Here is a 25,946-nt window from a genome sequence, read left to right as displayed (position 1 = left end):
AATATGGTCAAACAGCATTTAAATATGTTGACACATTGAGCTTTTTTTAAGTAATTTCAGAAAGTGGGTTTACCTTAAAGTATACAAGAGTGTTTGAGTCCCTCTACTGAGGAATTGCTTCCACCCAGGAGAGTCTACAACCATGTTTTAACTCACTGCACCCTTCACGCAGGAGAAATATGAATTTGCATATTGGTCTGGTTCCACCCACTCAAGCAGTCCAGCATCGAAAAGGTATGAAATTCTCCTCTGAACAAGAGTTCCAACAGCAACCCCAGACACATGTTTCGGCCCTGTTCGGCTTCCTCAGTGAGGTGAATCGGAAACTCTCTATGGCACAGTGAGCAAGGGGTTTCACGCCTGGATTGCCCTTGGTTACTTAGGGTGAAACCCCAAGTTTTACAAATTAAACAAGAATGTGGCAGTCCCTCTATTGCGGTCAAACATGGTTCAAATAACGTGTTTTATGGAATTTCCTCCGCTCAGGAGAGTCGACAACCACGTTTTAACTCACTGTACCTTTCACAAAGGAGAAATATTCCTTTGCATCTCAGTATGGTCCCTCCCTCAAGAGCAGTCCAACACCGAAATGCTAGGCAATTCTCTTCTGAACAAGCATAGCATCAGCAACCCTAGACATGTGTTTCGTCTTGTTGGGACTCTTCAGTTAATACCTTCAATTATATTTTGCCTCTTTTGTGTAATTAGTGCTTAGTTTTACGACAATACTAAGGGGGTAATTCATAGAAATTCACACAAAAGTGGCGCACGCGGCTGGCGCACAGTGTTCCCGTGCGAATTTCTGCGCCAGCCGCGTGTGCTAAAATCGATTTCCGCGCACAGCGTATTCATGGATTTTAGCCTCCAAAAGCAGCCGTGTCGCAGAGTGCCGCAGCGACCCTGCAGCATTGCCAGGTGCGCCCCCAAGAACGCCCTCGCACAAGGAAAAGCCATCAAAATCCCCAATCCAGCGCAAAGGGCTGCGCCAACCCTGGACCAGTTTACCGGACTGCCAAACAGCAAACGCCAAGCGGGGAACGTGTATTACGGGTTTCACGGTAACTTCCATACGCGAAAGGGCATGTGCGAGTGGGGTACGTGTATAACTGTTGTTCGCGTGAATTTTTACACGCGATTGGCCTGGGTATGTGTATTTCAGGGTTGCGTGGGAAGTTTTACACGCGATTGGCCTGGGTACGTGTATTTGAGGGGTGCGCGTGAAGTTTCACACGCAAATGGGCTGGGTACATGTATTTCAGGTGTGCGCGGGAAGATTCACACGTGAATGCCCTGGGTACGTGTATTTCAGGGGTTTGCGTGAAGTTTCAAACGCGATAGGCCTTGTGCGAGTGAAGTTTCACACGCAAATGGGCTGGGTACGTGTATTTCAGGGGTGCGCGGGAAGTTTCACACGCGAATGCCCTGGGTACATATATTTCAGGGGTGCACAAGAAGTTTTACATGTGAATTGGCAGTGTGGGTCCTCCCAGGTGTCCCCTCTACCCCCTCCACGGCCTCTGCAGGCAGCCCACACCACAGGGGACTACCCTGCACCCCTGGTCATGTCCCGCAGGCAGCCCATCCACCATGGGCATGCCCCTCAGCCAAGCCACATGTCACGTTGCAATATGATCACCAACTCAAGTCTCCCAGCACCCCCAGCTTCCAGCAGTCAGGGGCACCTGCCAGCAGGCCCCCACTCATGTCCCCCAGTACCCCCACTCCCCAGTAGTCAGTGGCACCTGCCAGCAGGCCCCCACTCATGTCCCACTCATGTCCCCCAGCACCCCCACCCCCCAGCAGTCAGGGGCACCTGCCAGCAGGCACCCACTCATGTCCCCCCCCCAACATGTCAACATGACCCACAATCATGGCCCTCATGTCCACCAAAATCCCACGGCACGCCACCCCTGTCCAAATAACCAACCAGGCATAACATACACCCCACATTGAAATGCCCATTACATGAAACAACCCAAATGGCTTGTATGTACATCAGCACATGTCCGTCACACACACACAACGGGTGCCAGTGAATGTGAACACCCACATCGTGACATGCATGAAACCAATGAGAGAATACCACACATTGAAGTACGGGAACAAATGTATTGAACAAAGAATGTGGTGAAAGAAAATCAAATACCAAACAATGGACATAAGGAAAACAATGCAGAATGTCACATAATGATAAAAAAAGGAAATCAGAATCCAAAATATATGAAATCAAAAATGTCTCCAAAGTCTCCTTCCAACAAAGCAAATCCAAACCGAAATGAAAAAGTAAAATCCATTGCTCCATGGAAAAATCAAAAAAGAAAAAGCCGACAAATGCACATTCCAACTATTTACAAGGATGAAATCCTGGGTCCATGAGCGCAACTGTCCAAAGGAAACCTACAAAAAAGCCTACAGAATCAACAACTATATAGAAAAATGTGGGGCATAGTCCATGCGCCCCAAGGGGAAGAAAAAAAGAAAGGAAACTTAGCACTAATGAACTATATACAATGGCGGCGGGCAAGTCCAACGGCTCACTGGTTGATGTCATGGAACGGGGCATCATCCAACTCCTGTTCAATGGCTTGGAGGCGGGCATGTTCACTGGCCACGAGGTTTCGCAGGGATAATGCGGTGTCCAGCTCCAACTCCCTGCGAATACCCTCAAGGCACTCAGCCCGCCTCAGCGCCCTGCACATGGAGTTCTCTGCTCTGACCATTGTGAGCCGTTCCTCCTCTGCCCGTCGCCGCTCCGCACCTATCTGCTGGCCCAACCGCTGCCATACGGAAGACACTCCCATTCCAGGGTTCTCCTGCCCTCCGGCCGATGCCTGCCCCTCTGATGTAGATGGCCCCAAGCCATGATGCCTCCCACGTCGAGCCTGCCACTGCCTCTGACGTAACTGCCTCTGCCAGGACAGCGGCATCCAGGCTGATGGAATCCACCGACGCTGTCGTGCACATGCCCTGCCCGATGATGCCGGCACATCCTCCTTCTGCTGGGGTCCAGTTGCTGGTGTGTCCACCCCTGCTGGACCTCCGACTCCCAACTGTGACAGGGATGGGAGCCCCACCGAGCTGGCTGCGTTGGTCGGGGCAGGTCCACAGGGGACCCTGGTGGCATCTGGGCCGGAAGACGGCATGGAGAACGACTGGCGCATAGCCTCCACAGAGGAGGAGAGGGTCGCCAGAGTGGCCGACACATGTACGAAACCCCCGACCATGGTCGCTCCCAACTGGGCCACGTTGGCACACTGCTCTTCGTGATGACGTGCGTGCTCCCCCCGGAAAGCATGCACGTCATCACGAATGACACCCGTGCGCAACGCGACACCAATCAGGACCATCTCCATACGGCCAGGGGTCTCCTCGTCTGCAGGTAGAGGAGTGTCAGATGACATGGACATCCCCCCTACCTGCGGACGGGCCTGGGATGGGGCATCCCTGCTGGTGCATGGTGGTGCAGTCACAGTGTCAGGGACAGTGACATGCACAGGCCCCTCCACGGCGACCTGTGCTGCCTCCTGCCCCTGCCCCCGGACTGCACCACTTGCACCAGTGGTACCACCCCCACCAGGCCCCATGTGCAGCTCAGTAGCGGCCTCCTCCTCCTCTGTGGAAATCACCAACCTGGATGGCTCCACACCGTCTTCTGCCGTTGCAAGCCCCTGTGGGGGCTCACTCAACCCTTCCGCTGCAGCCGTGGGGGCATCCCCGCCGCTTTGCTCCACAGCGCCATCTCCGCCCTCTTCTTCACTTGCCGCTGTGTAGAGGGAGACATAGAACACAAGCATCAGGGTTCTGTACAATGGTCCCCTAGACAGGAAGCAATGGCAGATGAGTGGCACTGTCAAACATCACTTCCATCATGTCCCTCCACAACACATGGGTCAGTGCACACAAAACACCTTCAGTAACAGGCATGGCACATGCTATGGACATTAGCATACATGTCCAAGGGGCTCTTGAAACATACAATGTTGGTTTGAAACTCACATGCATCATGGGTCATGCCTATCACATGCACACACTTCACCATAGTTTCATCCATCTGGCCTCGTACACGCCAGACACAGTGGATACAAGGATGACTAGGCTGCATCAGTGAATCTGAACATTGTCACAGACATGTGTCATGCATCCAAGGCATTTACAAGTCACAGACACACAGGTCAGACACACAGACATGGACACCATACATGTACATGGCATCAGCATCCATCCCTCACCCCCACCCATGTCCAGGAACAGAGACTGGCATGCTCTCATGTGTCCATTCCGCATAGAGCTCCCCATGTTGCATTTAAACACATGCACCAACCATGTGGTTCACACATTACTGGTCTCACATGCATGACCATGATGTCCCTGCACACACACATACGTACATGGCCTGTGTCACACATACAGGCAAGTATCAGACAACCAGCACACTGCAACATACCCTGTCTCACACAGCAATGCTTGTCCACTTACCGCTCAACCCCAGACGGGTCTGCCTCTCAAGGATCTAGGCATGGAGCGCTGGGCGTACGCATTCCAGGACCCTTAGCTGGATGGTACTCATGTGGCCCCAGCCCCCCTCCACGAGGCGCCGGGCCTTTAAGAGGGTCCTGGACCTCAAGTCCTCCCAGCGCTTCTTGACTTGCTTGATGTTGCGGGTTGCCACCCCCTCCGCGTTGATGGCAACCACAAAGTCGTCCCAGATCCTGTCCCATCCTTCCTTGTTGGTGCGTGATGATCCGAAGAGGGCATCATAATGCCCAAGGACAAGCTCCACCAGGACACCAACTTCCTTCTGACTGAAGCTAGTGGCCCTCTGCTCCTCTGGCTGGGGGTCGCCAGTGGTCTCAGATGGTGTTTGCCCTGAAATGGTGACCCCCAAGGCAGGCGTGGGTGGGCAACTGGGTCCTGGGGCTGGGCTCTGGAGCGATGGTATACCGAGTGGAGTCTTCTGTTCCAGCAGGGGTGGACACAGCAACTGGACCCTTGCAGATGGAAGATGTGCAGGCACAAAATGGCAGGGCACGATGGCAGCAGGCAGCAGCAGATGGCTCGTGGTAGGCTGGTCGGGGCTCTGGAGGGCAGTAATTCGGCCTTTTGGGCAGGAGCGTGGTCTTCCATGTGTTTTCGCATGGCCAGCTTGATACGGAGTGATTTGGCACGTGAAATTCTTGCACGTCAGCGTGTAATTCGAGGAAAGTCTCTTAGCGGGTAGGCGCGTCAGCACGCATACGCGATTTCCTTGGACCAAAGGCCCTCAGCGCGTAAGCGCATCTGTGTCGTATCGCGCACGGGCCTGTACGTGCTTTTCGTGGGGTGCAGTGTGTGTGTTTTCCAGGCGTTGGGGTTCACACGCTATTATTTCACAGCGGGTGGGTGTTGGTTACGCGTTCTTCTACACGCAAGGCAGCCGGTGAGTGGTACCCCGCTCGCCCAGGCCCAATCACGTGTGAAACTTCACGCGCACCCCTGAAATACACGTACCCAGGCCAATCGCGTGTGAAACTTCACGCGCACCCCTGAAATACACGTACACAGGCCAATCGCGTGTGAAATTTCATGCGCACCCCTGAAATACATGTACCCAGACCAATCGCGTGTGAAACTTCACGCGCACCCCTGAAATACACATACCCCACTGCCCCATGGCAAATAGCGTGTAGAACTTCCCGCACACCCCCGAAATACACGCACATGCTATTTTTCACACAGCACGTGTCCGTGTTTGTCGCGTACCCCTTTGCACGTCATTTGTCCTAGAGGCCCACAGTATGGGACATTTTACATAGCTGTATATACCTGCTTTTTGTGGGCGCACATTTTGACGTACATTTGTTTCATGCGCAGGGATGCGACCGCCTGCCTTCGTGTGGCGGACGTGTTCCGGCCTGTGCGCGTCTTTGCCTGTACACTGTTTTGCCCTATTCGATTCCATGAATACGTGTTGTAGGCGAGCGTGTGGGCGTTCCGCACACTTGCCTCCTGTACTTCCCCCGTGACGCCCACATTTTCACGAGTTGTTCCCCATTCCGCATGTCACGCCCCGTGTTCCGCCTACTTTTGTTATGGGCACCGCGCTATGTGCGCTTTCGCTGTGGCCTTAGCGCACGCCATTAGATGACCTGTGCGCTGGCGTGCGCCGCTTACTTGTTCAGCGCACATCCCAGATTTCACTCGCGCACGGACTTCCATGAATAGATGTGTGCTGGTTTCCCTGCGATATTCGCACTTGCACTGCGATTTTCGCTCTTTCACTGCTAATCGCATGTTTTCGCACGCTTGCGCTAATATATTCAGCGCACATTAATTCCATGAATCGGCCTGTATGTGTATACAGTTGCCAAATCTCGTTTTCATTGCATTGACTTTGTAATTATTCAGAAAAATAAAATGACAGTTTCACTATTTACACGGTTTAGTACAACACTAACAGTTTGTTTAATATTGCAAATAAACTCTTCTCGGTGGATAAAGCTGTGTTTTTAAGAGGTTCAGGTAAAAGGCAGAACAGGTTTTTCCAAATAAAGACTATTTTCTGCTTTTCTGTTTCATCTGGTATATTTGCCACAGTTCTGTCTCTGCTTGATCTAACCATTTCCACCGACATTGAATCATTGGTGGGTTTTGTAGGCATTGTACAAAAGGAGCATAGGATATCATAGCCTGTTCCTCTGATCTGACAAATCAAGTGGCCAAAGCACACTGTATAATTATGTATGTCAATTAGCCATTCATGCTCCCTATACGTGGATACTGAAATATCATCTTATTCATAGTATTCAGCACTTACACTTTGTAAATTAAAGTCGTATTACTGTGTCAAAGCCCCAGATACAAGAACAGGGTGTTTCTCAATATGTCTCAAATAGATACTAGAACGTTTGCTGATTCTTTCTTATTTGTCCAAGTGATTTCAAAAATGCACTCCTGGAATGTTGGCATTCCATTTTCCCCTGGGGAATTCTACTTGGCTCTGGAATGGACCGGAAGGTCTTGGGGTTAAACAGAGGTTGGATATGCGTTTGTAAGGGTAACCTCGAAATGCATGGTCGTTTTTCTTGTAAATGTCATCACTTTCCCTGTAGAACGTGATAATAACTGACTCATGAGGTGTTGACAAAAAATCGTTCCACTTAATGTGAGACTTGAGGCATTTCGCTCATTCCAGAGATACGGCAATGGGGCTGCCCCTCACGATAGAAGGCCTAGGGACGATAGCAATGGCGAGGCTTTGGGTTAGAAAATGTGTACAGTCACGTGGTTTGATTCATACATGTTTAATGTGCATCTCATTTGTTTAAAACATGCAGTCTAGTTATCAATGGTTGGTTGTTAGACTGCTATAAAATGTTTTGATGTCCTTACATAAAAAACATGCCCTTTTGTATATTGAAACTAATGAAACATATTGTTAAGGAAGAAATATATATTGGTAGCGGCCCTGTAGTTGTGGTTAAGTTGCTCAATGCATTGGAAGAGCACCTTTTGGTAGGATTATAACTTCACCCCCCCTGGACCAATCCGCACGAAACTTTGCAGAAAAAGTATATGGCCCCTGCAAAGTTTGATGAGGTTTCATCAAGGAGGGGCAAAGTTATAGAGGGGGTTCCAAAATGTCTGTTTTTTCCCATGAATGCAATGGAAACATTTTTTTGCTCACGCCTACAGCCCAAACCGCTGGACGGATTTTCACCAAATTTGTGACCGGAGCGGGGCTTGGACCCGACAACGTGCTTTTGTAAATTTTGTGTAAATCCATCCAGTTTTTTTTTTTAAACAAGCAGAAAGTAGGTAAAAAGAAATTAGTGATATCTGGGTTCGGTCCGCTGACTTACTTCCCAGTTTGTTCCACGGACAGGCCACAGATTGGCCCAGAGGACGACGTGATCTCCTCGGATATTGGACGCACCTTATGATTGGTCAATAAAAAATGTGAGGTGCATCAGATTCTTGGAAACGTCCGCTAAGTTGCATTCGTAGACATCTGCCCTCATATGATAACATTGCGGTAAAAATATATTAAAAAAAGCAGCATTGCACCTGTCAAATTTATAAAACAATCTCTAGAGAGGTGCGGGGTGATGAGGATGGGATGGGATATGGCCTTAAAAAGGACCCAAACTAGCATATTTCTTCTCCGATGTCCGCAAACAGGCCACAGCAGTCCTGTGATGTTCGCAAACATATTAGATGTTCAGGGGCTTCTATGCTTATTTGTGCATTACAGGGTTGGTGAAAAGCAGTTTTTGGATGGCTTATAACTTCAGCGCCACTCAATGAAACTGTATGAAATTTGGGAATTTCATTCTAGACCCGATTCTGAATGGTGTGGTGCTGTTGTGTCAAAAGGCAACAAAATTAGAGGAGGGGGTCCCAAAATATTGTAAAGGCTTATAAATATGGTGCCATTTGACGAATGTGCACAAAGATTTGCAGAATGATTTTAGATCTAGATATAAATGTTTCTGCAAAGTTTGGTGGGATTGTATCAAGAGGGGGCAAAATTAGAGGGGGGTCTAAAATATTGTAAAGGCTTAGAAATGTGGTGCCATTTGACGAATCTGCACAAAAGTTTGCAAACATGTTTTAGATCTAGATAGATATAAATGTTTTTGCAAGGTTTGGTGGGATTTTGTCAAGAGGGGGTTAAATTATAGGGGGGTCTCAACATTTCCATATGGCTTATAACTTTGTTGTTGTTTGACGACTGTGGAGAAAGGTTTTCAGAAAGATTAGAGACCCAACCTAGGATGTTTGTGCAAAGTCTGAATGGATTTTCTCAAGTGGGGGCTAGGTTATATGACTATTGTACGTATGTACATTTTGACACTTTTAAAAAAATAAAACATTAGAGCCACATTATTCAAATTAGCATAACACAAAATGCTAATGGAAATGTTGGAAAATGTTACTGAGTCTATGTACTTTAGTGAGAAATGTAAAGTAGATGGTGTATTGAAAAAATAAAAAAAATAAAACATGTGTGGATTTCCAGCAAACTTGTGTACTGAGCATTGGCATGGTCTGGAAAGCATGGTTTTGCAAATGTATCTGTGTTTTATTTTTTGACAAGTGCCACAATGTAGGTACGAAAAACAGTGATATACCTTTGGTGACTGAGGTATAGCCTGTGGCCATGGGCAGTGAGAGACCAGGTTGTCCGGGTCATGGCATAAGGTCATGACCCTGACAATCTGGCTACTGGCCACGACCACAAGGGATGACCAATGGGGATGAAGTGGCCATGTCCACCAGGGACCGGCTATGTGGTAAAGTCTTTTGAAATTGGGATAGGTTTGAAAGGGAATAAAAATGTGCTTGTGGTAATATGGGTATAGGGTTCACTCTTTGTCATCTGCAGGCTGCCATGGAAAGGTAAGAGGGGCTCTGTATAGAGCCCCACCTTCCCTTTCCATGGTGGCCATCTTGGAAAAAGATTTTCCTTCCTAATGTGGGATGCCACACGCATGTGCAAGGGGAACATATTGAGCTTGAAAGTTGCTAGATCAGTAGAAAGTTCAGTCCTGAATTGTCCACGAAGCATGGATCGGATCGCGAAGTGTGGACACAAGCGCGAACACGTCAACTTGCCACTTGCGAGCACGTGGTCACATGACAGTGTCTGGAAGGTGCACAATGACGTTAGACATTTGCGAAGGTCGACGGATGCAATAACAGTGGAAAAAGTTGCAAAAAGTGTATAGAAATGTTAAAAATGAAGCTAGAAGGCAGAGTTTTAAGGTGAAACTTTGTAAATTGGACAGCATTGTTGCTATATTGGGGTAAGTATAATATTAGTAAATTGTAGGAAATTAGCATGCACTGGAAAAAACCCATGAAAGTCACTGAAAAAACTTTGTTAAAGGGACATTATGGTTAAGTTGCACTAAAAAAAAACTATGAAATTCAATGAAAAAACGTTGTTAAAGGGACGTTATGGTTACAGGTAAAACTGAAAAAAACCCAGAAATGCTAAGACTAACACCCAGGACATCAAACATGACATCAGAAATTTAACTGATGACATCACTGACACATTACAGGCTATCACCCCAGATAATTATCAGGAATCCCCCCTTTATTACATCTTTCTGAGTATATGTAACTCAAACATCACCATAAAATGCATCTCATGAAAACCTAAACACCTGTAAAACTGGCCTGTCTGTCTGATCCAGAAAACACCAAAGAGGAAATATTTACTATTCCTTGAACTGAGCAAAAAATGACCCTGCCAATCCCCAGCCCACATACATACCGGTCAGAATAACCATGAAATATTTTTTAACATAATTGTTATTTTCTTTCGTGCTAGTGCACTTTGTTTATCTTTTTCTGCATGTCCCAAAGCCCATGATATCATTCCCCACATATTTGTCTCACTTTCCCTCTGCCTCTACCGATTTTCAGACCTCTCCATCATGGTCTCCAGACCTTTAACTCACGGTCGCCAGAGCTCGATGCTGTCTCTATATGGTCTTTTTCTAAGCCTTGCTATCATTCTCTCAGCCCATTGTAATTTATTTATTTATTTATTCATTAATAAAATAAAGCGTTCAAAACCCAAAGGCATCAAGGCGCTGCTTCTCTCTCTTTGCGTTCTCATGCGCTTCCGTGTTTCAGCAGTGTTTCACTCTTTGCATTTCCTCTCTGTGTGCTGGCTTGAAATAGTATCTCCCATGTTGTCTGTCATTTAACAGCATCCAGATCTCTGCCTAAAGCCACTTGCTTCCCTACTTTGTTAATCTCCATTTCTTTCTTTCCTCCTTTCTTGTTCTTCTCACGTATTCCTCCTTGCTTCATCTCTGTCTCCGTATCTGCCTTCTTTTCCCTAGTGCAAGGATGGGTAATGTGCTTTCCACCTCGTCCACCTAGCTTCTTTACCTATGTCACCATTTACACTATGCACTGTAGGGTTAACATTCAAAGGCAGTATAGGACACTGTACCACTCCCAACCATGGGCCACGTCTGGGGGCTAAACTGGTGGTTAGGGTATTTCTCAAAGGATCATGCATACTGTGACGAATGGGCATCTGCCCTGCATGAGTACAAGGATGAGTAGAGGCTAAAATGTCCACTCAGCCCTCACTTCTATAAACCAAGAGCCAACACAACCAAAAAGGTAAAATAGGCACAGCCCAGAGATATACCTCCTTTGTCTTTGTTGGTAATGTGGGCCGAGGGAAGGCTGTACACTTCAGAGGGGTGTGAATGTGGTTCAGTAGCAACCCAAAGAGTGAAGTATACATTTTATTTATTTATTTATTTAAATAATTAATTAATTTATATAGCACATCAAACCCATAGGTATCTGGGCGCTTATGCTTAAGGGAATGGTTACAGTTCTTATGGTTACAGGTCATGATGCACAGGAAGTAATTACATCATAGAGAGCACTACATAAGGTAACTACCACACAGGAAAGTGCAAAAAGAGTTCAAGTGGACACATGCCTGGAGTATAACCCCATGTTGCAAGGTGGCTGCTACACAAAGATGCAGCACAGTCGATCAGATACGCACAATCAAGGAGCCTAACCCTGTCTTGCCGCGCGGCTGCGACACAGAGGTGCAGTAATGTCAATCAGATGGGCACAATCAAAGGAGCCGAACCCCATGTTGCAGGGCTGCTGTGACACAGAGATGCAGTAAAGTCAAGCAGATGGGCCCATTCATGGAGCCTAGCCCCATGTTGCAGGGTGGATATGACACAGAGATGCAGTAAAGTCAATCAAATGGGGACATTAATGGAGCCTAAACCCATGTTGCAAGGCGGCTTTGACACAGAGATGCAGGAAAGTCAATCAGATGGGCACATTCATGAAGCCTAGCCCCATGTTGCAGGGCAGCTACGACACAGAGATGCAGTAAAGTTAATCAGATGGGCACATGCATGGAGCCCAACCCCATGTTGCAGGGCGGCTACGACACAGAGATGCAGTAAGGTCAATCAGATGGGCATATTCATGAAGCCTAGCCCCATGTTGCAGGGCAGCTACGACACAGAGATGCAGTAAAGTTAATCAGATGGGCACATGCATGGAGCCCAACCCCATGTTGCAGGGCGGCTACGACACAGAGATGCAGTAAGGTCAATCAGATGGGCATATTCATGGAGCCTAGCCCCATGTTGCAGGGCGGCTACGACACAGAGATGCAGTAAAGTCAATCAGATGGGCATATTCATGGAGCCTAATCCCATGTTGAGAGTGACTACGACACAGAGATGCAGTAAAGTTAATCAGATGTGCACATTCATGGAGCCTAGCCCCATGTTGCAGGGCAGCTACACACAGATATGCAGTAAAGTCAATCAAATGGGCACATTCATGGAGCCTAACCCCATGTTGCAAGGCGGCTGTGACACACAGATGCAGTAAAGTCAATCAGATGGGCACATTCATGGAGCCTAAACTCATGTTGCAGGCCGGCTGCTGCACACAAGTCCAGTAAAGTCAATCAGATGGGCAAATTCATGGAGTCTAACCCCATGTTGCAGGGCGGCTGCGACACAAGGTGCAGTAAGGATAGGTAGGCACAAGGGGACAGCAAGGTATAGGGTTCAGGCACATGGGCACATGCATACAACAGGGGGGGCAGCAAGGTACAGGGCTCAGGCACACAGGCACATGCATACAACAGGGAGGACAGCAAGGTACAGAGTACAGGCACACAGCATATAACAGGGTGGGCAGCATTTCACCTGGGAGCTTCCTGGCAGCACACAGGGAGCAGACAAAGCCTTAGGAGTGGGCCTTTGAATGCTGGGGCCAGCTAAAGCCTGCCAATCCCCCATAGATCAAAAAAAGCTTGCAGGGGGCCAATGGTAATCCAGGGTGTGTGTAGTCACTTTGGGAGCATTTGCAACAGTGCAAAGGCAGCAGCCATCTTGGAAGATGCTGCAAGGTCTGCAGAAGGGCCTGAGACACACATGGAGGCAAGAATTTCCCTGCATTGTAGCAGAATGAGGACTTATAGCCTCTGATATACTAAATCCCAGGCTGCACAATGAAAATGCACTTATTTCCATTTTTTCAGAACAGAATACAAAGTTAATCTTTTTTTCTGAGCAGATTATGGAAAGGTACAGAAAAGTTTGGAGTACATCTCACAGATCTCCTACCTCTAGCAAGAGTGGATGGAACGCTAGCAAAGCCTCCAGGCATGCCGCAGGTCAGATGGAGCATCCTCACACTCTGGTGCAGGAAATAGACAGAGGGAATAGCACGTTAAGCACTAGCTGAGGCCTTTGAATGCAGGGGCTGGCTAAAGCCTGGCGGTCCCCCATAGACTAAAACAAGCTTGCAGGTGGCCAATGGTAATTCAGGGTGCATGGAGTCACTTCGGGAGCCTCTGCAGCAGTGCAAAGGCAGCGGCCATCTTGGAAGATGCCTCAAGGTCAGCAGAAGGGCCGCAGGCTCACATGGATGCAAGAATTTCTGTGCAGCCTCCAGGTGTGCCGTAGGTCAGTTGAAGCATCCTCACACTCCGGTTCAGGAAATAGACAGTCCTAAATAAAGGAATGTCCACTCAAGCTTCTATGAAAATATATACTTTAATCAGTCACACCATGCACTTTATATAACTAACTAGAAAAACACTACCCAAAACACACTCGTGAGGAAAGAAAACAGAATAAGCAAAGATAATGGATGCAGCACTCTGGGCAATGAATCAGGGGTGAAAAGCAAGCAAAAGCAACAATATTCTTATAAAAGGATATGTCCTTGTGAGTAAAAAGGGTTCAAAGTGGCATAACCAGTCTCTCGGGCCGGAAAATGGACCAAGGGGGCAGTTAGCAGTCAATAGTACTTTCATTGCACTTCTTGGTGGTTCGGCTGTGCCGAATCATACTTCTTGGAGCTGTGCTAAGATCAGGAGAGAGCAAAAGGTAGCAACAGATGGTCCTGCTGGTTCGCATGTGCTGAAAATCTCTTGAAACATGCTCCAAGTAGTTAAATGGTGAAAAACACTAGGATCCTGCCTATCTTGGCTCGCAGGGTGCTGTGAGTCTCAATCCAGGGGCTCAGAGACAAGATGAGTCCTTTTCTCATGCTCCCAAACACGGGGAGGCTTGCACACAACTGCAGGGGTCTTTCAGCATAGTGAGGTCCTAGGTATCACAGTGACTGGCAGAGAGGTGGTCTTTCTACACCAGCAGGTCACTTCATAGGTTGCTATGAGTCCCACTCCAGGGACTCAGGGAAAAGATGGTCCTTGTTCCCAGGGTCCCAAACATGGGGGAGGTTTGCACACAACTGCAGGGATCCTCCTACACAGTGAAGTCCTGGATACCACTGCCTTCACCTCAGAATTGGAGAACTTTAGAAAGTAATGCTCTCTCAGCAGGGTCCAGTGAAATCTTCTCAAGTGATGATCCAAACATGCTTCAAGATGATTCCCAAGATTATTCAAAAAGTGGTGTGAGACCCCTTCTTTTATAGGCAAACAGTCCCTAGGTGATTGGGCTACAACTAGCCTGTTTTAGTAGTCCTATCCTTGCTCTGAAAGTGAGTGGACTTTGCCGATATGATGTCATACCCAAAGTGCTTTGCTCCAGAGGAAGTGGACAGGAAAGAGAAATAGAGGCAAAGAGAAACAAAATGGTGGAACCATCCAAAAGCTGTGCAGACCCCTCTCTGGCTATCGTAGCTCTTCCCCTCCCTTTGTCAATAGTAACACAGGCCTTTAGAAATGCATCAACCTGGAGTGGGGATACTCTGTATGAATGGGTGTATTCCTCTGATACCTGGGTACAAGGCAGTTGCCTGCTGTGCAGCTGTCACTGGTGCAGGTTGTTGCCTGTTCTCACAAAGAGATCAAAGAAGAGGCATATCCATTCAGGTTCCTGTGCTGTCAAGCTCAAATCGTCTGGCCCGAATACACATCACCTTTCACAGCTGAGTCCGGCTCACAGGAGCTGACACATTGGTTATATCAAATTGGATATGGCTGTAATAATTATGAGAATACCATCCACCATACCCTAACTCAGGTATGGCTTATATTTAAAGATTCTTCTGCCACCAAGAGGTAGACACATAATTATAGGGTTTTGGAATAGGGTGCATATCTTAAATGCAGCCCCTGTCATTGTGCTGCAGAGTCGTGGCTGTCACTGCAACTGTCTTAAATGGGCACCTGTCGCCTCTGAACCTGCATTGTGCCACAGGTAGGGCAGGCACTGCAAATCAGGGTACTAATGCAGCAGGACACAGGTACACAGTATTTGCTTGCCATGAGCTTATGAAAAGGGGATGAGATCAGCAGATTTCCCTTTAGAGATGGAATTACCTGCATACATTTATTAATTTAATACAAATCTAAAAAGCCAGGGCTTTCACACCCTTGCCAGATGGCAATTCATCACACATACTTCCTGAGCATCCACCTGCTCATTGCTGACACCCCGACAATCAAAGTGGGGTGTTATCTCCGCTATGCCTTGCAGCCTGATCCAAACTGAGAGACCTTCCACTGTGGAGGCATGGGGCATTTTCCTATGCTCCTGCCATTTGGTCTATTCCTTGAGTTCCTAAAACATTCTGCTGTTCCTAATTCTGCGTCAGTTTGGCATAGATGTTCTCCTATCTTCCACTTTAGGCAGTCCTTGACACGGAGGACAGGGACATTTCTGCAGCTTCTATGTGTCCCTAAGCATGTTATAACATACTTCCATCAAGAGAATGTCTCAGTGAAACATTCCAGCACTGGCATTCAAGTTTTGCTTTGGTTTACACGGTGTTAAAGAGGAATGACATATGCGCAGGGAACAAGGGGAATCCCTGGTGTAGATCTACCTTTGAAAAAAGTGAAAAAATCCGGAATGCCACCAGGGCATTGTTTCCCAGCTGCCTTCTACTGCCAGACATATCAACTAGAACCGTCCCAATCATCCAACACAGTTTTCAGCAGGTTCCCTTTTAAGAAAGGATCATCCCCATTTTGAGAACTCGAATTTCCCTTTGTTTGTATTACCTGCTTAAACTCCATTCATCCCAATTCAGTTTTAGTGGGGAGTAGGAGCAAGTTCCTCTTTCCAAGCAAACATTTCTCCCTCTAGCAACTTTCTAATTTGAAAACTTTCAATACTTTCATCCAATGACTTGGATTTGAACCCAGAAAATCAACTGAATAGGAATCTCTACATTTCTTGATCATATTTAACACTTAATTTATGGACTAGAAGCCCAGTTAGAGTCATCCCAAACTTCCTGCTTGATTCTAGTGTCAACAATTTATCATATTAAGTTTTTTCAAAATGGTATTTTTCTGAGGGTTTGACAAGAGTTTTCTCTTAATTATAGTACATATGAGATGGAAAGATCATGAGACATTCCTGGCTGGACCTTTTAACCTCATGTGTTTGTAGTTGATGTCTCTGCAGGTGGGGTGAAAAGTGCAGATGATGCTTTCAGAATGCAATGCAAGTCTAAGAATCCTCCTTTAAAATTAACATTAAACAATGGTCCCGACCCATGGCAAACAGCTGATTTACATCCCTTACTGTTTCCACCTTGTTTTAGCAATGACTTCCAGCCTGGCAGGAGTGGCAGCGTGGAGAGCTTGAGAAGTGCTGGGTGCATTTGTGTCCACTTGCAGAGAACTGCTAGAGCGATGTCTCTGCATGGGAATATACTTTTACATTTAATTTCAAAAGTACACAATTAAATGGGCTCATTTTATGTAGTTTCCGTCCCGTCTTGTCAAAACATTGCACCCTTTAGCACAACGCATTACTGTGCTTTTTTATTCTAATTTCAATAATCCTCTTTTTTATTATCAGAAAGACTGAAACACCCATGCACTCTCATGGAATTTGTTGGTTGCGGAGTGCACTCAGCTGCTGCAAAATGAAAGAAGTATGCACAGCACTTCACCGGCACTCTTTCTTTTGCCCCAATGGGCACATCACTTGGCACTGAGTGGGAACAGTTTGTACAAGCACAAAGGCAGTATCACTAGTACTCACTAAAATGGCCTCCTGCGGCGCAGGTGTGGCCCAACTCACTCAGATTTTGAAGAGCTACGGCAGCCTGTGCCCTAAAATGCTGCTCCATCCATTGATATTGATATTGATATTTTATTTCTATCGCGCTCATACACAAGTGTTTCATAGCGTGACAAGGCAAGGGAGGGGAACAGAGGAGAAACAAAAACAACGATCTTACTAGGCCCAGTGACATTGAAAACGCGCAAGTGCATGGTAGAGGGGGAGAGGGAGAAGTGCATGGAAGGGGGAACAAAAGGAGGAAAAAAACATTAAAAAATAAATAAATTAATAAATAAAAAGTCAACAAACAGAGGGAGTGCAGCCAGCAAGTGGCAGTGCTGGATTTACGGCAGCAGGCTGGGTAGGTCTGATAAGTGCAGGAAGAACAAAACAAAGGGGTGGGGGATGTATGGGTACAGATACAGACCCCAGTGCAAGGGGAGGCCCGGAGGCAGTGCATGCGGGTGGCAAGAGGAGCAGGTACCTGGGCCCTGAGGAAAGAGGGTGGCCAGGTGCATGGTGCCGAGGGAGAGTAGAGTCAGCAGGGAGAGGGGGGGGCAAAGGCAGAAGCAAAGAGGAAGGTCTTGAGGTGCTTCTGGAACCGGAGATGGTTCTCCTCAAGTTTTAGAGTGGCAGGGAGGCTGTTCCAGCGGGAGGCCCTAGCCGAAGACAGAGATATACCCCCAGTTCGTTTCTTAGAAAAACAACAAATGCCCCTGAGGGAGTTAGAGGTAGAGGAGCGGAGTGCCTGAGATGGGAGGTATTTGTGGAGGGATAGCTGAAGGTATGTTGGACCCAGGCCCCAGAAAGCCATTCGACATTTGTGTTGGGATTAGAGAGACTCACGTGGCAACAGATCACCATAACTCCAAGAAGTACAGTATTGAGTGTTCTCAAGGAATTAAAGTATCAATTAAGGGGCTAGGTGGAAAAAATAAACTGCTTCGCTTGTCAAAACACAGAGGCGTTTCTAAGGGGTGGGGCTGAGGGGGCGATATCCCAGGGTCTTTTGTTTGTAGCCCTGGATAGAAGCTCAGCTGCTACAACCAAAATGCTAGCTAGCCCCGAGTCCCACCAGTCCTGACATTAGCTTAGTCCCTGATCTTTTCCAGGCCTAGCAACTCCCCCGTCAACACACAATGGATACAGAAGCTTTGCAGCTGTGCAAGCACGCCTTTGTGCAGTCAGTGCAAGGGTAATATTACCCTACTGCAAAACACGTATTCTGTCACTGGATGTTTACATCAGGGCATTTCATTCCCTACAAGGTACCGTATTAACAGTGGGGCCACATTACCCCTCTGCAAAAATGCATTGATAGGATATGTTTCTTGCGCTAGGGCAATGTTTGCCCTAATGCTAATACCATGCAGAATTACACTTGCACCCCTGGAAAAGGGCGTTAACGGGGCTCCTAGGTGGAAGGGTGATGTGTTGGCTTTGTATTTCCACCAGATACATGGTAATCATTAGGAATGGGCACAGGCACTGGCATTGCCGATGGGAGCTAATACGAACCTCAGTTGGACATCCACCCTTCTCCCTTGCCCTGATCTGTGTTGTGGCGCTGATTTTATCATCATGTTTGCACATCAGTAATAGTGTAACGTACAGGAGACCATTTGAATGGGACTGCACTTCTCCAAATCTTGTTCACCTACAAACGTTTTTTTTTTAAAGTGGGGTTGATGCAGCACAGTGACAATCATCCATTTGCTGGGTGCACTGCCGTTTGCTGAAGCAATAGGCCATGGTTTCCGGCGATGACGGTGTGTACCGCTGCATAGCCGCGCGTTTGAGCTTTGCTGTGATTTGGTCCACAGTAGTCCCGAAAAGGGTGAATTGTACCGGTGCTCCTGTACGGAACTGTGCGCACAGCGCCATTGGACTGTGGGATGTGAGTGGCGCAAACGCCGTCAACATGTGTGCTCTGTGGGTGGTGGATCAGGTAGGGCATAAGAGCCAGGTGGCATGGGGTGGGAGCATTTGCAGCCAAGCTAGAAATCAGAAGCAGCAATTATTATTCAAAGTTTCTGCAAATAGCAAGGTTACATGCATGTCTCAATAAAAGAAATGCTGATGGGATGAGGGGAGCAAAGATCACAATGCTACAAATAGCAAGTGGCAGTGTAACAGTGGGGTTGGTGGAAGTTGGACAAAATCGCTCATGCTGTGCTTCAAGGCAGGCAAGGTTCACTATAGCTTACAGTTTCTGCCTCTGAAAGCCGAGGCATGTAAAGGCAGCATGAAAACAAGCCAGTACAGAACTCACAGAATTACTATAGTTCTAATGAAGGACCCCCCAACCCCTCCCTCTACCACGCCTGCAGGACAGAAGACCTCCTCAAAGTTAAGGATAGCAGCAACACTCAACACATAAAATGCTGACTGAGGTACCACTTAGATCCTATTTCATTAAGAAGGTCTGCAATGCTCATGGCCGGGTATTGTGTGGATTGCAAATGTTGTAATCTTGATTAATTTTATGCTTAAACAAACAAGTTAACAGCTTTAAATTAATCAATTTAAGTTGATCTAGAGAATGTACTTGCTGTTTTAAATCATGTGTTAGTGTGCAAAGAGATTGGTTATATATAGCCGAATGACATAAATCCAAATTAATTGTTGAACTGTGTTGATTGCAAACATATGTAGTGTGCATGACAGCTTCGCCAACAGAGAAAAACCACTAGCCTATACATAAATCCGTGGGATGTTCATCTTGCTCTGCACTTAACTCTGCATTAATGACCTATTTTAACATCTATGTCAATCTTCATTCTAAAAATGTGAATTCTTTCTCCTTTGCAGTCATGCAGCAGCGTATGAAAATGACAACCACACTGCTCCAATGCTGTACAGTTGTGGTACACAATACAGGTTACATGCACATGGCGTTGAATTATTCAGAGGAATGCAAGTAAGTACAACACATATATGGTGTTCTATCAATATTGCGATTATGAGACTCAATCAGATTGAGCCATTTCGTAGTACCTCCACAGTTGAAACCCTTAAGCATCTTTGTTTTTGGTTAGAGCAGACTAGTAGTGATGGGCAACTTGCAGCCTGTCCAATCTTTTTTCCTATAGCCAGTTGTCCAAGTGAGCGGGGGCGGTCGGGAGCGGTGCTCCTCTACTTTTTTAAATTACCTTTTACAGCTCCTATACTTTTATTTTAAAAAGAAACCGTTCTGGAATGGTTTCGTTTTAAAATAAAAGTGTAGGAAAAAGTTGAAACTTGCACTTTCAGTGCCGTGCACTGGACGTTCCCTTAAACAGCAGGTGCAAGTATTTGGGGATGTGTATTGTGTGTGTGAGGGGACGTGGTGATGGGGTTTGCGGGGAGTGGGTGCAGGCCAGCTGGGAACATAGTTCCACTACTTCATTTCGTACACTTCGATCCCTGCCTATAGCTCCCACCAGCCAGTATTGATATTGATATTTTATTTGTATTGCGCTCATACACAAGTGTTTCAGAGCGCGACGAGGCAAAGGGAGGGGAACAAGGGAAAACAAAAACAACAATCTTATTAGGCCCAGTGACATCGAGAACGCGCAACTGCAGGGGAAAGGGAAGGGGGAAAGTGCAGGGGTTAGGGGAGGAAGTGGGAAGTGCTGAACAAAGGGTTAACAAACAAAACAGTGGTAGTGCAGCCAGCAGTGGCAAGTCCTAGATTTAAGGCACAGACAGGGGGTGTCTGATAAGTGCAGAAAAAGGGGAGGGACTGTAGGGTGACAGATACAGACCCAAGTGCAAAGGCTGCCAGGAGGCAGTGTGGGTGCGTGTTAGGGTGAGCAAGTACCTGGGCCCAAAATCAGAGGGTAACCAGGTGCACAATGCCGAAGCAGAACAGATCAGCAGGGGACAGAAGGAGCGAAGGCAGAAGCAAAGAGGAAGGTCTTGAGGTGCTTCTGGAACCAGAGATGGTCCTCCTCAAGTTTCAGAGTGGCAGGGATCTACCCACAGCTTGTTTCTTAGAGAAACTACTGACCCTGAGGGAGTTGGAGGTGGATGCATAAGCAAATTAAGTCATAACAATTGTATCAGTCACTGGCACACCTTTAATCGTTTTGCTTTTAATGTCGTGCTTTCTTTCCCCAAGGCTTGATGTTGGCCGCAGTTTAAATGTAAGTCTTGAGCAGCCCTTGTTTACTTGAAATTGCATCATCATAAGTTGAATAGTCTCCTGCCTCTTTATTTAAGATGTCTTTAGTGTCTTTAGTGCCTTGGGTTCTCTGTGGTGGCCTCTAAACTAGGGGAACCCCTACCAATGAAGATTTGAGATAACATCATCAATTCTGGTCAGCACCATCAATTTTCTGATCAGCACTGAGAGAGCACTATCTTGGTGAGCTGCTTCTTTACAAAACACAATAGCTCAGTAATACCAAAACATACAATGCTTGTCAATCTCCTGTGTTGCAGGTGCTCTTCAGTACTTCCAGCACTCTTCTAATTTTAGATGTGGCAAAACTGGCGGCTGGTGCTTGCAGTGACAGGAAATGAACAGGGCAATTCAGAAATATCTTCTATTTATATGCATATTTGTAAACGTGTGTTTGCATGTTCGGGGTTGGCTCCAGCCCCATAACAGTTGGTGGGCTGAACCTTTGGCCCACGGTCGGGATACCAGTCTGGGGTGTACTGGCAATAGTGAAATTTGATCAACCCCACCCATTTGCCCTGCACAGGGTAGGGTCCGGCCCTGTGCTATCAGTATAGGCGATTCAGGGAGAGTGTCAGGTTTTCGATTGTTGGCTTCTGCCCCACAACCGTTGGTGGGATGAAATCTTGGCCTGAGGTCCGCATACCAGTCTGGGCAGTACTGGCGATAGTGGAATTTGACCAACCCCATCCATTCGCCCTCCACAGGGCGGGTACCAGCCCTGTGCTATCAGTATAGGCGATTCTAGGAGCACACCTCCAGCTGCATGTCAGCTACAGACCCGGGCAACTCCAGGGGGTATGGCTAGTATATATACATTTATGTTTCTTGTGAATACGCTTAGATTCACTTGCTTTGCTTAGGCTTCCAGGCTTCCATCTAGTGGTTGGTGTGGTGTGTTAAAACTTATTTTCTTTTCAAATTGGAAAAGTGGGCATCAACGAGGTGTTAATGTTACACTATCCCTATTCCTCATGTACAGGTTCCCACAATTCCTTACACATCAATGTCCTCAGATCATTTTTTCTTGTATTGGATTAAAGGCATACAAGCAGAGTTCCGTTTTTCACAAGCAAAAAGAAGGCGGACCCCATAGGAATACATTGTAAACACTACCTGCGTACATGGCAGGAAGTGTTCACTTCATTTGCACGGCGGAGTGCAAAAGGGTGGCGTACAAGCATGCATGCCACCCTTTTACCCTCCCCATCCGCACTCCGCCATGCAAGCAAGGAAAGTATGGTGGCAGGGACATGTATTCATGAAAGTGTACACGCAACAGGTCCCTGCTGCCTTTTACATGGATTTAAAAAATGAGCCCCAAAATATGTACTCCGTCAGATTCATTCAAGTAACACAAAAACACACATACAAAATTCAAATCATATAAAGAGCTCCTGACATCGAAAACCCTCATGTTGACTCTGTCCACGGGTATGTCTGAGGGGGTTGACCCCTATTTCTATGATGCTGAAAAAGGATGACTTGACTTTTCTGAATCTGAGGAAGAGTTAGAACAGGGAGAATCTATTATTACAACAACTACTTTCACTCAGGAAGAGAAGCAACAGAGAAAATGGTCAATGGATCAAATAAATACCACTATGGCCAAAATGGCCTTGTTCACGAATTACTATGAACAGCACTGCATTAAAAGAAAACATGGTCACATTGAAGATAGCGTCCAGACCAGAAAATCAAGGTCGCAGCCAGATCAACTGCAACACAAGGAAGAGTATGTAGATCTGGGTCACACCTCCACAGATGAGGAGGTCATTCAAGATAAGGGCCAGGACATAAATTCAGAGGAATATTCCTTACCCTCCCCTGATGTGGTAGAACCACCAATAACTTCCTTACCAACAGAGGAGCAGTTTTTATAGTCGGACCTGCACAAAAGAGCAACAGGTAGATTTGGAATACAGACTCATAAATCATATGAAGACTCTGATTTCACAGTGAACATGTTTCAGGAGAAGAAACCAATTGCCCAAAGCATTCTCCTCCGTAAATCTAAATCTGTCAAAAAGAGGGTCACCCCCATTCATAGTCATCCCAGTACTTACAACAGCAGTGAGCACTCATATAGAAAAAAGAATAAGCCTTTCGCCCAGTGACCCACTGTATATTAGGGGGCAATTTTTGCCAGATTCCCTAATTGTTACTACAGCTAGAAAGAGAAATGGGACCCCATTATCCAGTGATGAGTATTGACCTGAGGAAGAGAAAGATAAGATCTATGCCTTAGGAAGTAAAGTAGCCATGGCGAGGTACAACAGGGAACAATGGGATGAAATGGATGACCTCATTAAAGAGGTTCCAGAACCACTAAAATCTGCCAGGAAAAGAAAATTAATGGAGGGAAGCAATCAGCAACTGCCTCAATAATAAATTACCTAGAGTCTGCAGAAACTGTGGCTGACTTGTTGCAGGGGCCACAGTCGTCAAGAGGCATGCATGGCGGAGGAACTCTGGCCTCAAATCGAAAAAACAAGCAAACCTACTAGGCACACCAGTAGAGGTATGATGTCTATTAAGCAAATCTGTAGACATTGCCCCCTGAAATATCAAAGAAAGAACATGAACCAATTAAAAGCCTGGGAGAAATCACAGGCAAGTCATACCAGCAGAGGGGTGTCTCTGCTAATGGCGTGACTTTTTGAACACAACCTTACACTTAGTTCACAAGGCAATAATCATATTCATCAGGAAACAAGACATGTTTTCCATGTAAAGGGGCACAACAGACAGTGTTTACAGGAGCACAACGTCAACAAAGACATGGTAGAAGCTACGGTAGAGGCTAAACCCCTAGTGGGGCAGCCTGTGCTACCAAACAATGACTCAGAAGCAGTGGTCCTCTATTATGTTTTCCAGTATGGGGATAATACCATCTTACACCCATGCATGGGAGTGGATAACATCAGACGAGCGGGTAATAAGCACGAACAAGGAAGACTGTTGCGCAGAGCTTTGAACCAAAGCATGCAACCTACCTCCACAACACAGGAAATGGCACGTGAGCACCTTCCTCTAATCCAAGCAGAAATAGAATTTACCATCCAAAAAGCAACCATTAACCAGTCCCTTAAGATTAACTGAAAAGACAAAACAAAAAGGCCAGTTTTAGACCCACACCCAAAAAACAAATGTGTCAAACCACACAAATTCAGATTTATTACCTTCCAAGAAGTAATTCCACCACTAAAGAAGGAGGATTATATGGTAACACTTATGAAAGATGCATACATTCATATTTCAATGTTCCTAAGTCATCGCAATTATCTCCCTTTAAAAGTAGAGAAAAGACCAAGAGAGAGTGGAAGCACTGCTAGCTCAAATCCCTTGTTCCATAATCAGTCGACAGATTACTGTAAAGTGGACTATGAAGCTCTTCAACAGGATGGCATCGTGTATCTTTATTGTTCCACATTCCAGCCTCAATATGCGCCCAATTCAGCAGTGGCTAGCATAGGAGTGGTCTCAGGGAACAGGTGGGTGAGACAATCTAGTGGGGGTCTTACAAAAGTTGTTGAGTTCTCAAATAGCGAACATGTTAAAAGGGAGACTCTTTATTAACCTGCCAGTGCAAGTAACCATCTCTACAGCTATATCTATGGCCGGCTGGGGGTGCCTTGTCAACAACTCACTGCCCAAGGGAAGTGGTCAGCACAGCAAGTCGAACTGTACATACATTTATTGGCTCTAATAGCTATTAAAATGGATATGTGCTATTTTCTAAATGTTTTGATGGGAAGAAGTATCCTCATCAACACAGACAATACCATAGCCATGTTCTATATCAAAAAGCAAGGCAAAGCACCCTCAATAACGTTATCACTGCATAAGACATTTGGGAGTGGGGTCTAAGAAGAAACAAGCACAGCATGTTTCAGGCAACACAGTTGTCTTTCAGACAGTTTAAGAGTCCTGGTAAAAGAACACAAGTGGGAATACAACACCAGTATACTCAAACAGATTTTTGCACAATGGGGGTCATCCAACAGTAGACCTGTTTAGAACAGCGGAAAACACAAAATGTCCAGGCTTTGCACCCATGTACCCTCAATAGGGGTCACTAGAAATTCACAATGGATGATTTGGTCCGGCATAGTTGCACATGATTTTTCCCCTGCCACCACTGCAAAGTGATACACAAAATACACCAGGAACACCTAACAATGAAACTCATTAAGCCAATGTGGGCAACACAGCCATGGCAATCCTACTTGCTGAACATGCCACTGTGCCCACCAATCAAAATTCTATCCTCTCACAATCTGCTAAAACAATGGCAGTAGATTATACACCCAAATAAACCAATACAACCAATTTACCAGCCTGACTCCTGAGGTAATAAAATTCAGACATTTACAACTTCCCATACACTTTACAGAGACACTAAGGGAGGCAAGGGAGACTAAAACCACACACTGTTACTTGTAAACAATTTGTGGTCTGGTGTAGACAAAAACATATCAATATTATTGACTGCTCACCTACAAACGTTACTTACCGGCTTTATTTACTTGACTTAGGTTTAGTATATAATTCACGGAAGGTGCATTTGCCATCATTATCAACATATACAATATCACAACACAAGGTATCTTGGTGTAAAATACCAGTCGTTGAGGCTTTCATGCAAGGTGTAAAGCACATATCGACCTCTAGCACACTGCGGAGGATCAAAAGAAAGACACAGATGGGTAAAGGCCTGTTCTTACTGTGAAGTTTATTTAAAGTAAAATACGACCTATCTATGCCTATAACTATGGGGT

General features: G+C 46.3%; 1 protein-coding gene across 6 annotated transcripts in view; it reads left to right on the top strand.

Moving 5' to 3' along the window:
- The window catches only part of WT1 (WT1 transcription factor), a 328,482-nt gene that overhangs the window by 204,932 nt on the left and 97,604 nt on the right, over window positions 1–25,946 (top strand). For all 6 annotated transcript variants that reach the window (XM_069623565.1, XM_069623562.1, XM_069623564.1 and 3 more), the window contains one exon: window positions 19,809–19,917. In XM_069623565.1, coding sequence (XP_069479666.1) covers window positions 19,809–19,917 — 109 coding nt within the window. The remainder of the gene's footprint in view (window positions 1–19,808; window positions 19,918–25,946) is intronic.

This window comes from Ambystoma mexicanum, chromosome 11, assembly GCF_040938575.1.
Source record: "Ambystoma mexicanum isolate Mex_15411 chromosome 11, UKY_AmexF1_1, whole genome shotgun sequence".
In the NCBI taxonomy this organism is placed as follows: Eukaryota; Metazoa; Chordata; class Amphibia; order Caudata; family Ambystomatidae; genus Ambystoma; species Ambystoma mexicanum.
Note: the sequence above shows the minus strand (reverse complement) of the source record. Positions and strands in the feature narration are given on the sequence as shown.